At 45.6% G+C, this 15,256-nt stretch overlaps 1 protein-coding gene across 4 annotated transcripts in view; it reads left to right on the plus strand.

Annotated features, from left to right (window-relative positions):
- Nucleotides 1–15,256, plus strand: part of ERO1B (endoplasmic reticulum oxidoreductase 1 beta) — a 281,408-nt gene that overhangs the window by 184,659 nt on the left and 81,493 nt on the right. For 3 of the 4 annotated variants that reach the window (XM_029593832.1, XM_029593830.1, XM_029593831.1), the window contains exon 11: nt 8,700–8,792. The exons of the other annotated variant lie outside the window; for it this stretch is intronic. In XM_029593832.1, the coding sequence (XP_029449692.1) occupies nt 8,700–8,792 (93 nt within the window). The remainder of the gene's footprint in view (nt 1–8,699; nt 8,793–15,256) is intronic. 4 annotated transcript variants of the gene reach the window in all.

Genomic DNA, 15,256 nt, shown 5'->3' on the forward strand with positions numbered 1-15,256 from the left:
AGTCTGTGTGACCTACAATATTTTTTTAAACTGAACTGAGGGTCTCTGCAGCAGGAATCTACACCCACAAAATAGCATGGCTGCAGGCCTCAGATTACTGAACAGAGGGACAAGAAAGACTCTCTGATGTGCCATGCACTGAAAAGAATCTCTTTAGAGATATGGTTAAGGATGCGGTGGCCCAGATCAGGGACCACCATGAGATCCTTCAACAACTCTCCGCTAGCATTCTGGACCTGTCCTCCTCATCTAGAAGGTTGGTAAGATTGTGGCAGAAGTCTTTCTGTCAAAGGAAGAACTATTCTCTGTCCTCTTGCTCCTGTCAGCAACACCAGAGCTCTTGCAGCCGTCCCAGACAGCAAAAAGCTCCAAAGCCCCACCCGGCGCCTCTGTTAATTCCAGGATGGGGTTTTGACTGTGCTGAAGGGAGCGTAGCCCAGTTTCCCGTACCTGAAGCAATGGATCTGCCAGTCGGGGGAAGATTGCGGTTCTGTGCCAAACAGTGGCCCAATGTAACCTCAGACCAGTGGGTTCTTTCAGTCATTCGAGGATACAGATTGAACCTATTGGATGCCCCTCCAAATAGCCCTCTGAACCCATTTTAGGGTCCAGTAGCGCATCAGGAGGTACTGCTAATAGAGCTCTACTCTCTTTTTAACAGCCAGAGCAGTCTAGCCTGTTCCACCAGGGCAAAGAGTACTTCCTGATTCCAAAGAAAACAGGAGAACTCTGTCCCACACTAAACCCTAAGGGTCTTGAATAGATTTATCAAGAGAAAAATTCAAGATGTTTTTGTGGAATTTAGAGTAAGAAAATACTTTCTTTGGGTTCTTAAAGTTTTCTATATTTGATGGATTGGCTATATGGAAAAGCACAGTGGAAACATTTTAGATTTTGTAGAGCTTAGCAAGTATATTGTGTTCTGAGTTGCTGTTATCTCTCAAGAAGTGAATGTACTGTCAGATTTTGTTTGGGCACATTGTAGTCAAAATATGGAGCAGGCTACGTGCTGACTCCAGAGATGGGTTGTGCAATATTGCATCAGACTTTGCAACTGACACCTAGTATGTAAGAAAAATGGGTATGGTTTCAGTATTTGGACTTGATTACAATGGGACAATAAATGATTGGCAGCAGACCCTAAATTAGGTCTGTGATTGGATCAATTATGTGACAATAAGAATGATGTGATGTAAGAATGCTTGTTGTCAGGGAATGGAGCATTGATTGGTTACATGCCCTGTTAATGAAAATTATTAGAGTTGAGCCCCAGGGACTAAGGGGTTCAGATCTGATGAATAGAGCAACTATGCCATAGCCATGTAGAATTTTATTTTAATAAACACGATGAAGTGTTGTATTTTTTTTAGTAGAATAACTATTAGTAGCTAGACAATGACAATTGGAAATTTACAGTTGCTCATTGGCGATGTTTAAAAATTACCAGGGCCTCCAGCAGCTGTGACTTTGGCTGGGAGGGTTATTTTTTCTTGTTTTGATCGTATCTCCAACAGTTTCCCTGGGCACCTTGATCCACTTTCTATAACAAAGGGACTGACTATGCTCCCTCGATCTGAAAGATCCGTACACACATATCGAGATCTTCCCCAGTCACAGAAAGTAGCTCCAATTCGTGGTGGGAAAACAGCACTTCTAGTAATGTGTTGCCATTTGGGCTTCCGTCAACCCTACGTGTCTTTTCAAAGTGCCTGGCTGTGGTGGCAGCATACCTTCAAAGACTGGGAGTACATGTTTTACCTTATCTAGATTATTGGCTGGTCAAGAGTTCCTCTCAGGCAGGGGCTGTCAGGTCCATGCACTTGACCGTCTGGGTTTCGTAGTCACTAGGCTTCATTAACTACCCAAAGTCCTATCTCAGCCCATCATCTCAATTGGACTCCACGGCTCAGGCCAAGGCTGTTCTACCTCAAAGGGCTATCAGCCTGATGGCCATCGTGGCAGAAATTCAACAGAACCAGCATAGTTAAAAGGTAAACTGAAAGAGGCTATTTTATTTAGCCAAAAAAAAAATCCTTCCAAAATTGGAAGAAGGATCCATCTGAAAAAAATAGGAAAAAAATAAGCTTTGTCAAGTTAAGAATAAAACATTGACATGACAGGCTAAGAGAGAATTTGAAATGAAGTTGGCCGTAGAGGCAAAAACTCATAAAAACTTTTAAAAATATATCGAAGCAAGAAACCTGTGAGGGAGTCAGTTGGACCATAGATGACCGAGAGGTTAAAGGGGCTCTTCAGGAAGATATGGCCATGCAGAAAGACTAAATGATTTCTTTGCTTCTGTATTTACTAATGAGGATGTTGGGGAGATACCAGTTACAGAGAGAGTTTTCAAGGGTGATAAGTCAGGTGAACTGAACCAAATCAGTGTGAACCTGGAAGATGTAGTAGGCCAGACTGGCAAACTAAAGTGTAGCAAATCACCTGTACCGGATAGTATGCACCTCAGGGTTCTGAAGGAATTAAAAAAATGAAATTTCAGATGTATTAGTTAAAATTTGTCAGAAAATCACAAAAGAGAGGGAAAAGGATCAAAGTCCAATCATTAAGGTCAAAACCGAAATAATGGCAAATGACAATATCATAAATAATCACCCCAAAAAATTTTTTAAGGAACCTTTACGAATTGGCTAAGTATTTCTTTTCCAACATTTTTTGATGTGGGAATTTTAATGAAAAGTTTTTGGACAGTTGAGATGTGGGAAGTAAATGGTTTTTTATAGACACGTTTAAAAAATTTTTTGGGGTGATTAAATTAATTTAGTATTAACACAAGAATTTTTGAAAATTAAAAAATTAGAATCAATAGTGAGCAATATGACAATAAATGATTGAACGATATACTTTGCTTTGTAAGCTGATTTAAGCTTGCGGCCCATTGCGAGGCGAGAGGCTGCAGATTGAAATTCCAAAGCAATTATTTATGATATTGTCATTTGCCATTATTTCGGTTTTGACCTTAATGATTGGACTTTGATCCTTTTCCCTCTCTTTTGTGATTTTCTGACTGACTAGAGAGGTGTTCTGCTTCTTTGTTTTTTGATTAGTTAAAATTTGTAACATCATTAAAATCATCCATTGTACCTGAAGACTGGAGGATGGCCAGTGTTGCCCCAATATATAAACAGGGCTCCAGGGGTGAACCGGGAAACTATAGACCGAGAAAAATAGTGGAAACTATTTTAAAGATCAAAATCACAGAGCATATAGAAAGACATGGTTTAATGCAACACAGCATTAATAAAGGGGATGGAACAGCTCCCCTATGAGGAAAGGCTGAAGAGGTTAGGTCTGTTTAGCTTGGAGAAGAGACTGCTGAGGGGAGATATGATAGAGGTCTTTAAGATCATGAGAGGTCTTGAACGAGTAGATGTGACTCTGTTATTTACACTTTCAAATAATAGAAGGACTAGGGGGCATTCCATGAAGTTAGCAAGTAACACATTTAAGACTAATCGGAGAAAATTCTTTTTCACTCAATGCACAATAAAGCTCTGGAATTTGTTGCCAGAGGATGTGGTTAGTGTAGTTAGTGTAGCTGGGTTCAAAAAAGATTTGGATAAGTTCTTGGAGGAGAAGTCCATTAATGGCTATTAATCAATTTTACTTAGGGAATAGCCACTGCTATTAATTGAATCAGTAGCATGGGATCTTCTTAGTGTTTGGGTACCGTAATTGCCAGGTTCTTGTGGCCTGGTTTTGGCCTCTGTTGGAAACAGGATGCTGGTCTTGATGGACCCTTGGTCTGACCCAGCATGGCAATTTCTTATGTTCTTATATTCAGCATGAATTTATCCAAGGGAAGTCTTGCCTAACAAATCTGCTTTTTGAAGGGATTAATAAATGTGGATAAATGTGAACTGGTAGATGGGAGTGTATTTTGACTTTCAGAAGGTGTTTGACAGTCACTCATGAGAGGCTTCTAAGAAAACTAAAAAGTAATGGGATAGGAGGCAATGTCCTTTCATGGATTACAGACTGGTTAAAAGCAGGAAACAAGTAGAATTAAATGGTCAATTTTCTCAGTAGAAAAGGTTAAACAGTGGCATGCCTCAGAGATCTGTACTTGCACCGGGGCTTTTCAATATATGTATAAATGATCTGGAAAGGAATATGAGTGAGGTAATCAAATTTGCAGATGATACAAAATTATTCAGAGTAGTTAAATCACAAGCGGATTGTGATAATTTACAGGAGGTCCTTGCGAGACAGGAAGGTTGGGCATCCAAATGAAAGATAAAATTTAATATAGACAAGTGCAAAGTGATGCATATAGAGAAAATAACCCATGCTGTAGATACATATTAGGTTCCATATTAGGAGCTACTACCTAGGAAGAAGATTGAGGCATTATAGTGGATAATACATTTAAATTGTCGGCTCATCAAAAAAGCAAAGAATGTTTGGAATTATTAGGAAGAGAATAGTGAATAAAACAGGAAAATGTCTTAATGCCTCTGTATCGCTCCATGGTGAGACCCTACCTTGAGTACTGTGCACAATTCTGGTCGCTGCATTTCAAAACAGATATAGTTGCACTGGAGAAGGTACAGAGAAGGGCGACCAAAATGATAAAGGGGATGAAATGGCTCCCCTAGGAGGAAAGGCTAAAGAGATTAGGGCAATTCAGCTTGGAGAAAATAGCTGAGGGGGGTTGGAATATGATAGAGGTCTATAAAAAAAAAAAAAAAAAGAGAGGTCTAGAAGGGTTAATGTGAGTCTGTTTACTCTTTCGGGTAATAGGACTAGGGGACACTCCATGAAATTAGCAAGTAGCACATTTAAAACAAATCAGAGAAATTTCTTTTTCACTCAACGTACAGTTAAGCTCTGGAGTTTGTTGCCAGAGGATGTGGTTAGAGCAGTTAGTGTAGTTTGGTTTAAAAAAAGGTTTGGATAAGTTCTTGCCGCTTGGCAATAGTGATCATAATATGATCAAATTTGATTTAATGACTGGAAGAGGAACAGTATGCAAATCCAAGGCTCTCATGCTAAACTTTCAAAAGGGAAACTTTGAGAAAATGAGAAAAATTGTTAGAAAAAAGCTGAAAGTAGCAGCTACAAAAGTAAAAAAAAATGTCCAAGAGGCGTGGTCATTGTTAAAAAATACCATTCTAGAAGCACAGTCCAGATGTATTCCACACATTAAGAAAGGTGGAAAGAAGGCAAAACTATCACCTTGCACTTATCCACATTAAAAGTTAATGTGGATAAGTGCAAGGTGATGCATATAGGGAAAAATAACCCATGCTATAATTACACAATGTTGGGTTCCATATTAAGTGCTACAACCCAAAAAAGAGATCTAGGCGTCATAGTGGATAACACATTGAAATTGTATGTTCAGTGTGCTGCGGCAGTCAAAAAAGCAAACAGAATGTTGGGAATTATTGGAAAGGGAATGGTGAATAAAACGGAAAATGTCATAATGCCTCTGTATCGCTCCATGGTGAGACCGCGCCTTGAATACTGTGTACAATTCTGGTCGCCGCATCTCAAAAAAGATATAATTGCGATGGAGAAGGTACAGAGAAGGGCTACCAAAATCATAAGGGGAATGGAACAGCTTCCCTATGAGGAAAGACTAAAGAGGTTAGGACTTTTCAGCTTGGAGAAGAGACGGCTAAGGGGGGATATGATAGAGGTGTTTAAAATCATGAGAGGTCTAGAATGGATAGATGTGAATCGGTTATTTACTCTTTCGGATAGTAGAAAGACTAGGGGACACTCCATGAAGTTAGCATGGGGCACATTTAAAACTAATCGGAGAAAGTTCTTTTTTACTCAACGCACAATTAAACTCTGGAATTTGTTGCCAGAGGATGTGGTTAGTGCAGTTAGTATAGCTGTGTTTAAAAAAGGATTGGATAAGTTCTTGGAGAAGTCCATTACCTGCTATTAAGTTCACTTAGAGAATAGCCACTGCCATTAGCAATGGTAACATGGAATAGACTTAGTTTTTGGGTACTTGCCAGGTTCTTATAGCCTGGATTGGCCACTGTTGGAAACAGGATGCTGGGCTTGATGGACCCTTGCTTTGACCCAGTATGGCAACTTTTTATACTCTTAGTTCTTAGATGTCTGCACATGTTGAGGTTGTTGGACCACATGGCCATGACAGTTCACGTCACTCCCTTGGTACGCTTATATACACAAAAGGCCCAATGGACCCTGAGGCCGCAGTGTCATCAAGCCATGTAGATCCTCCAGGACCACATCAGAGTCTACTTGTCCTGGTGGTAGGTATTCCAAATTTGAAACAGGGGATCTCTTTTCAAAGTCCCCCTACCTAAATTGTCCTAACCATGGATGTGTCCACCCTGGGTTGGGGTGCTCATGTAAATGGGCTCAGCATTCAGGATATCTGGTCTGCCCAGGAACGTTGTTGACAAATCAATTTCCTGGAGCTCCAGGCATTCCAAGTACAAGCTATGAGCTTTCAGAGATCAACTGGCCAACAAATTTGTCCTGATTCAAACCAGCAATCAGGTAGCAAGGTGGTATGTCAACAAGCAGGCAGGTACGGGATCATATCTTCTGTGTCAGGAAGAAGTAGAGATATGGTTATGGATCCTGTCCCATGGGATGGTGCTCAGGCATGTCTCTGGCTGGAACGGAAAATATGAGGGCAGACAGCTGATTCATGCCTTCAGACCCCACCAGTGGTCTCTGAACCAAGGGGTAGAGAATCGGATTTTCCACCTCTGGGAAGCCTGGATGTGGATCAGTTTGTGGCACTTTGGAACAGGAAGTTTCCTCAGTTCTGATCCCTATACAGGGCATGCGGCAAACCAGCCTCGGATGCCCTTGCATGACATTAGAGAAGGGGCTTCTGTACGAGTATCCTCAGGTTCCACTAGTAGTGCAGACTCTTGAAATTTTGCAAGGGAAAAGGAACTATGATTTTCATAGCCCCCTCATTGCCGGAGTTAGGTCTGGTTTCCGCTCCTGTGGGAGTTATCCATCCTAAGACTGATCAGTCTGGCAATTTCCCCAGAACTCATCACACAGGATTGAGGCAGGTTGTGAAATCCCAACCTCCAAGCCCTGTTTCTCTCAGCCTGAAGGCTGAGAGTTTAATATTGCAACTGCTCGATCTCTCGGAAAATGTCTTAGGTCCTCTCCTTTCCACTAGAAATTCCTATTGGCTAAAGTTGAAGAGGTTTTGCATGTGATGTGAACAGAAGGCCCTAGATCTGTTTTCCTGCTCCCCACAAAAACTACTTGACTACCTTCTTACACCTATTGAAAGCTGGCTGGAAGACCAACTCTTAGAGTTCATCTCAGTGTAATTGGAGCATACCACCATGGTGTAGGTTATACGCCCATCTCTGTACAGCCTATAGTTGTACATTTCATGCAGGGCCTGCTTCAGTTGAAGCCGCCACTGTGTCTTATGACCTCAATGTAATGTTAGCTCAGCTGATGAAAGCTTCTTTTGAGCTGCTGCACTCCTGTGGTCTGAAGTACCTGACCTGGAAGGTCTTACTTTTGGTAACTGTCACTTCATGCAGGGTCAGCGAGCTCCAGACCTTAGTGACTTATCCACCTTATACTAAGTTTTCCCATGACAGGGTGGTTTTGTGTATGTACCCTAAGTTCCTGCCTAAGGTGGTGACTGAATTCCATTTTAACCAGTCCTTCATCCTGCCAGCATTTTTTCCCAGGCCCCATTCAAACCAAGGTGATCAAGTCCTGCACTGCTTGGACTATGAGAGCACCTTAGCCTTCTATCTGGAGCGGACAGAAGCCCAAAAACAGTCCACCAATTTTTTGTTTCTTTTGATAGCAATAAGTTGAGCATTGCTGTTGCCAAACAGACGCTCTCTAATTGGCTAGCAGATTGTAACTCCTTCTGTTATGCCCAGGCGGGACTGTTATCTTGAGATCCTTGTCGAGGCTCATTCTGTTCGAGCCATGGCAACTTCAATTGCCCACTTGTGAGCAGTCCCCATGGAGATCTGCACGGCTTTGATGTAGTGTTCTCTTCACACATTCACATCTCACTTGAATAGGGATGGTTGATGTAACAGTAGGTTCGGCCAATCTGTCCTTTGGAACTTTTTAAGGTATAGAACCCAACTCTGTTCCCACCTGGGGCCCATTGTTTTCAGCTGTTTCTCTTCCCTCTTCTTGTTACCAAGAAAACCCTTGTTGCACCATTTGGCACCTGTTTTGTTGGTTCCATTTTTATGTTGGGGGACAGCCTGTAGCTAGGGATTCGCCCATGTGTGAGGACTAGTATCTGCTTATCCTCGGGGGGGAAAAAGCAGAGTTGCTTACCTGTTTCAGATGTTCTCCAAGAATAGCAGGATATTAGTCCTCACGAAACCCACCCACCACCCCACAAAGTTGGGTTTCCATTACATGGGTTTCTTCTCCTTTTCTTATTTATATCCTTGAATTCTATGTTATAAGACTGAAGGGGATCCATGTGGATGCGTGGTATAATGCATGCTCAGAGAGACTAAGTCAAAGTTCTAGGAACTTTGACATAAGTTTTCCATACCAGGCTCCATCCAATGATGTCACCCATGGATGAAGACTAACATCCTGCTGTCCTCGGACAACACCAGAAACAGATAAGCAATTCTACTTTGACTAAACACCTGTATTTACATGTATTTTTCTCTAACTCCCAGAAACGTCTAGTTCTCTGTTCAAGATGTTTTTCTTTACAGGTCTTTGTCTGGAGAAAAGAGTGTTTTATAGATTAATTTCAGGACTCCATGCAAGCATAAATTTGCATCTTTCTGCAAAATATCTCCTTGAAGGTAATATATTTTATGCTTTTACTCTTCATTGATATATTGTTTAGTGTAGATTGTGAAATGTTTCAAAGTTCAAATCCTTGTTCGATAAAGTTCAAATCCTTGTTCAAAGTTCAAATCCTTGTTCGATAAAGTATGTCAGTGTAAAATATATTTTGACTCAGACTTTTGTAACGGGATTATATTTTTAGTTTATAATGTTAGATCATTTGTTTTACAATGACTTTCTGTATGCTTTTGTTGTACCTTACTACAATCTGTGGAGTGGTGGGATATACAGTGGCTTGCAAAAGTATTAGATTCCCTAAAAAGTCATCAGATTTTTGTGGATTACCACACAAATGACACTTACACAGATTGTTCCAAACAGTTTGTTTATTGCAAACCAGTATGTTCTTAAAGTAAAATTTCAAAGTCACAATTCATTATTTCTCTGCATTTCTTGTAAAATAAAATTAAAAACATAGAAATGACGGCAGAAGAAGACCAATCGACCCATCCAGTCTGCCCAGCAAGCTTCACACTTTTTTCTCATAATTATCTGTTTCTCTTGGCTCTTAGTAACCTTTGGTTCTATTTCCCTTTCACCCCCACCATTAATGTAGAGAGCAGTGATGGAGCTGCATCCAAGTGAAATATCAAGCTTGATTAGTTAGGGGTAGTAACCGCTGCAATAAGCAAGCTACACCCATACTTATTTGTTTACCCAGACTATGTTATTCAGCCCTTATTGGTTGTTTTTCTTGTCCCCTGCTGTTGAAGCAGAGAGCTATGCTGGATATGCGTGAAGTATCAGTTTTTCTTCTCCCCTGCCGTTGAAGCAGAGAGCTATGCTGGATATGTGTGAAGTTTGTTTTACTTCTCCCCTGCCGTTGAAGCAGAGAGCTATGCTGGATATGCATTGAAAGTGAAGTATGCATTGAAAGCCACATTAACTATCAACAAATATTGAATAAGCCTAATAATTGGTAATACCTATAGCCTATGAACTCACCGTTAATTTTACATACTCTTACCCACCCCTGGTTTTTTGGGGGGGGGTTTTGTTTTGTTTTTTTTAATTTGGAGATGGCATCCCTCCATCCTTCCGCTCCGTGAAGGTGGAACACCAACCACTGGCCACTGGCATCCCGCTCCGTGAATGCCTCTGTGGCTACTGCCGCCTCTTTATACACATCCTCTAGACCTGATGAATCCACAGGGTTTATCCCACGCCCCTTTGAAGTCCTTCACAGTTTTGGACTTCACTTCTTCCGGAAGGGCATTCCAGGTATCCACCACTCTCTCTGTGAAGAAATACTTCCTGACATTGGTTCTTAGTCTTATTACTCCAGCCGGTTCACTAGTTAGCTTCCCCCAAACCTCTGAGTTTGCCACACCCAATCTGGTTATAACTGGACACCTTTAGGAACCTTCTAGTCCTTAGCTATTAAATGATTTCTCAGCACTTATGTGCCAATATTAAACAGATTATTAAAGAACAGCTATACAATAAGAAAAATGCAGGTATACTGAATCTTAAAGCAAACAATTAGCAAGGAACCAAAACAACTAATATACATTTCCTGGCGTGTAGCCAGATGGACTCAGAACGAATGGGTATAGTATGCTCGTGCTAGCAGTTGGAGACGGATCTGACATCAGCACGGGTATATATACCCCCACAGGAAGCGTAGCAACTTAGTAATTTCAGTCTCCAAAAGCAGTTTGGAGAGCCTGCATGCTCGCTGAGCATGTTTTCCAAATCTACTTTCTATTTTCTACATTCTACTTTCTTTCAACTAAAACTTCTACAGCATCGAGCCCCGCACTCCTGCGGTGATACCCTAAGGTCCCTCCCCCAGTAGAGTTTCCCGGGGTGATTTCCGTGATCCCCCGGAGGTTTAAGTCCTCGGTCCGGTGGCCGAATCGCGGCAGGGACGTAGCCCCCGGCGAGGTTCGGGTGAGGCATATGAGGCGCCTCGGTCCCGGCGTGGACGAGGCAGCGGGTGCATATCCTCAAACGCGGCAGTGAAGGTACTTGCCTTCTCCCCCCGCAGCCGGAGACCGCCCGGGTTCCAGCCGGGAAGCGCTGAGGATCAGGTAAGGTGTACATCTCTTATTGCTGGTCTCCGAGGAACAGAAGATCGGCGGCGTGGCACGCCGTGGAGGGCGCCATTTTGTGGGCCTTGTTCAGGTATTGAGCGCCCGTAATAGGCGCAGCTCTATGACTAAGCGCATATTATATTCCTCATTGTGCGTATATTGCCTTATTACTGAGAGCATATTGCATACCATTGAGCGTGTATGGCTAACCGCTTGTTGCTGAGAGCACATTGTATGCCATTGAGCGTGTATTGCTAACCGCATATTGCTGAGAGCCTATTGAATGCCATTGAGCGTGTATTGCTAACCGCCTATTGCTGAGAGCATATTGCATATCATTGGGCGTATATTGTTAGCCGCATATGGCTGGGCGCTTGTTGTCTATATTGCTGCCGCATATTATTAAGCGCCTGTTGTATTAAAGTATATAGCTGCCGCTTATTATTATTATTGTGCGCCTGTTGTATTAAACGTATATTGTTGCCGCGTTTCATTCAGCGCATACTTTTCAATGGAACAGAACGCCTTAGCGTCTTCAGCGGCGGCGCCGCCTGCCTCCGGCATTAAAGCCCTCGGCCTCTGCTCTGCATGCCAGCTTCAAGCCACGCACAGTGAAGAGCCAGACTCCCTATGTGCCCAATGTGAGGAGGCCGTGGGACCCTCGGGCCAGGACCAGTCTCAGCCACGATTTGCTGACAGTTCCCCAGGGGCTACCCCGGATTTAGCGGTCAGTCTCGACAATCGGGAATCCCGGGGGATCTTGTACCCCGGCGATTAAAGGCTGCTTCAATTTCCTGGGTGGATCTCTTTAAGGGGATTCATGCCTTTGTACAGATGCAAACAGCTTCCTGTCCAGGCCCTGCTGTTCCTGCTGTTCCTGCGGCGGCTGCTGCTGCGGTGGCGGCTCCTGCGGATCCTGTTCCTGGACCCTCACGCCCTTATCGTGAGCGGGACCTTCCGCCGCTGGACAGTCCAGATCAGTCGGACCAGGAGGTTTCACCGGACGAGTCCGAACTCCCGGACGAGGGGGAGCTTCCCCCAGGGATTGAACCATATAGAATCATGAGGCGGTTCTTCCCCAAGGAGGATCTCTCCGACCTGGTGTCTCAGTGTCTGGTGGAGTTGGATATTACAGGTCCCAGCGCTACGGAAACCCCTGCTGGAAGGTCTTCGTACTACAGCCCGCCATTTTCCATTCTTGCAAGCAACACAACAACTGATAGATTTAGAATGGGCGGCACCAGCGGCTTCCTTCAAAGGGGGCCGGGCCCTGATGGGCATGTACCCACTGGCACTGGCTATCCAGGACCTGCTGGCGTGCCCTCAGGTGGACGCCTTGATTAGCGCTGTGGTCAAGCGCACTACCATTCCAGTTGAAGGGGGGATGGCTCTCGGGGAGCCTCATGACCGGTGACTGGACGCCATTCTGAAACAGACTTTTGAGGTGGCAGCTCTATCTTTGCGGATCACAACCTGCTGCACAGTGGTGACGCGTGCCTGTTTGTCACAGGTCAGGAACAACGCTCCAGCAGCAGACATGGAGTCAGCTCTCTCGTTCCTCACGGATGCCGCATCAGACCTAGTCCGAACAGCAGCCAAGGGGATCTCATCCTCCGTAGCTGCCACGAGGCAGCTCTGGATCCGGAAATGGTCAGCCGATGCGCCTTCAAAGACACGCCTCACCAGATTGCCCTTTAAGGGCTCTTTCCTGTTTGGCAGCGACCTTGATAGACTGGCCAGCACATGAGGCGCTTCTCCAGTACCTCGACTACCGGAAGATCGGTCCAGAAGGAACCAGCGCGCCTTTCCAATGCCCTCCAGGGGTAGAAGCTCCCAGCGCTTCGTTCCCTACAGGAGTCGCTACCAGGCACCTCATCCTCAGGCCCGGAATCAGTCCTTTCGGACCAAGCAGCGCAAGAGGGGAGCAGGCCCGGGCTCAGGTCCTGGCCACACCTCACAATGAGAATCTGCCGATCCATCTGGGGGACGGAGCCATAGGGGGCAGGTTAACCCTCTTCTACCCCAGATGGGTGGAGATTACGTCGGACCAGTGGGTCCTCGCCATCATCCGAAAGGGATATTATCTGGATTTTCATCACCTCCCTCTGGACAAGTTTGTGGAATCTTCCTGTCCCACACACAAGAAGGCGGCATTGGAAGCTACCCTGGCGAGGCGCCTGTCCTTGACGGCCATCATCCCAGTACCTGCATGGGAAGTGAATTCTGGACACTATTCCATTTATTTCATGGTACCCAAGAAAGGGGGCACCTTTCGGCCAGTACTGGACCTCAAGTCAGTCAATCGATACTTAAGGGTCCCGAGGTTTCGCATGGAAACTCTGCGCTCCGTCAAGACCGCAGTTCAGCCAGGAGAATTCCTCACGGCCTTAGACTTATCGGAAGCCTACTTGCATATCCCGATCCATCCGGATCATCAGCGTTACCTACGCTTCAGGGTTCTAGGACGCCACTTCCAGTTCCAGGCTCTGCCCTTCGGGTTGGCCACGTCACCGCGGACCTTCACCAAGGTGGTCGTAGTGGTAGCAGCGGCACTCAGACGGGAAGGAATTCTGGTCCATCCCTACCTAGACTGGCTGATCAGGGCGAAATCACGAGAGGAGAGCCATCGGACAACCAACAGAGTGATCGCCCTTCTGGAAAGCTTGGGCTGGGTAATCAACCTCAGCAAGAGTTGCCTACAGCCTTCCCAGTCACTGGAATACCTGGGAGTACAGTTCGACACCCAGGCAGACACAGTCAGTCTCACTACCAAGAGAAAGTTGAAACTTCAGCAGCATATTCAGTACTTGATGGGAGCCAGTCGGCCCCTAGCTTGGGATTATCTGCAGGTTCTCGGTCTCATGGCATCCACCCTGGAAGTGGTACCTTGGGCAAGGGCCCATATGAGACCTCTACAGCACTCCCTGCTCTCTCGCTGGAGCCCCCGGCTATGGAACTATTCCACGCACCTACCTCTGCCGGCTAGAATACGGACCCAGTTATTGGTGGTGGTTGCAGTCCAACCACATGAGCAGGGGGTCGAAGATGTCTTCACCCACGTGGACTCTGCTCACCACAGATGCCAGCCTGAGCGGCTGGGGAGCACACTGCGAAGAACTCGCCACACAAGGGCGGTGGAACAGAGAAGAGTCAGCATGGAACATCAATCGTCTAGAGGCCCGGGCAGTCCGATTGGCATGCCTTCGATTTGCTCACAGACTGAAGAACAGAGCAGTCAGAATGATGTCCGACAACGCCACCACGGTGGCATACATCAACCGTCAGGGCGGAACCAGAAGCCGTCAAGTGTCTCTGGAGATTGCTCCACTGATGGCTTGGGCAGAGGCGAATCTTCAGGACATCTCCGCCGTCCACGTTGCCGGGAAGGACAACACCACGGCAGACTTCCTCAGCAGAGAAAGCCTAAATCCGGGAGAGTGGCAGCTGTCACCCACAGCCTTCCAGATGATTGTGGATCACTGGGGGATTCCGGACATGGATTTACTGGCGGACAAGTCCAACGCTCAAGTACCCAGATACTTCAGCCGCAAGCGCAACCCGTTCTCACACGGAATCGATGCCCTGGTTCAGCCATGGCCTCCAGGGACTCTGCTATACGCCTTTCCTCCGTGGCCTCTGCTGGGCACCATCATCCACAAGATTCGGAAACACCGGGGCCTAGTTCTTCTAGTGGCACCAGACTGGCCAAGAAGACCCTGGTACGCGGACATGAGAAGACTACTGGCAGGGGAGCCTCTTCCCCTGCCTCCTCTCCAGGACCTTCTACGTCAAGGTCCCATCCTTCACGAGGATCCAGCTCAATTCTCTCTTACGGTCTGGCCATTGAGAGGGCTAGACTAAAGAAAAGAGGTTACTCGGAGCCCATGATAGATACACTCCTCCGAGCTCGCAAGTTTTCCACATCCCTCACCTACGTAAGGATCTGGAGAGTATTCGAAGCATGGTGCAACACTCATGGCACCAATCCACATGCGACCACAATCCCTATTGTGTTGGATTTCCTGCAAGATGGACTTCAGAAGGGTCTCTCCCTCAGCTCCATCAAGGTTCAGGTGGCTGCGCTGTCTTGCTACAGCCCCAAGAGGGATGGCAAGACCATTGCCAAGCACCCAGATGTTTCTCGTTTCCTGAAAGGAGTCAAGCATATTCGTCCGCCACTGAAGAGGCCTGAGCCCTTATGGAACCTCAACCTTGTTTTGGATTTCCTCGCGGGATCCACCTTCAGACCCCTTCGGGGCCTGTCTCTCCGTTCTCTAACCTTGAAAATGGTGTTCTTGCTGGCTGTTCAGCACGCCGCATCTCAGAGCTACAAGCATTGTCTTGCCGTGATCCCTTTTTGAGAATCACTCCTGAGGCTATCC

Source organism: Rhinatrema bivittatum, chromosome 3, assembly GCF_901001135.1.
Source record: "Rhinatrema bivittatum chromosome 3, aRhiBiv1.1, whole genome shotgun sequence".
Classification (NCBI taxonomy): Eukaryota; Metazoa; Chordata; class Amphibia; order Gymnophiona; family Rhinatrematidae; genus Rhinatrema; species Rhinatrema bivittatum.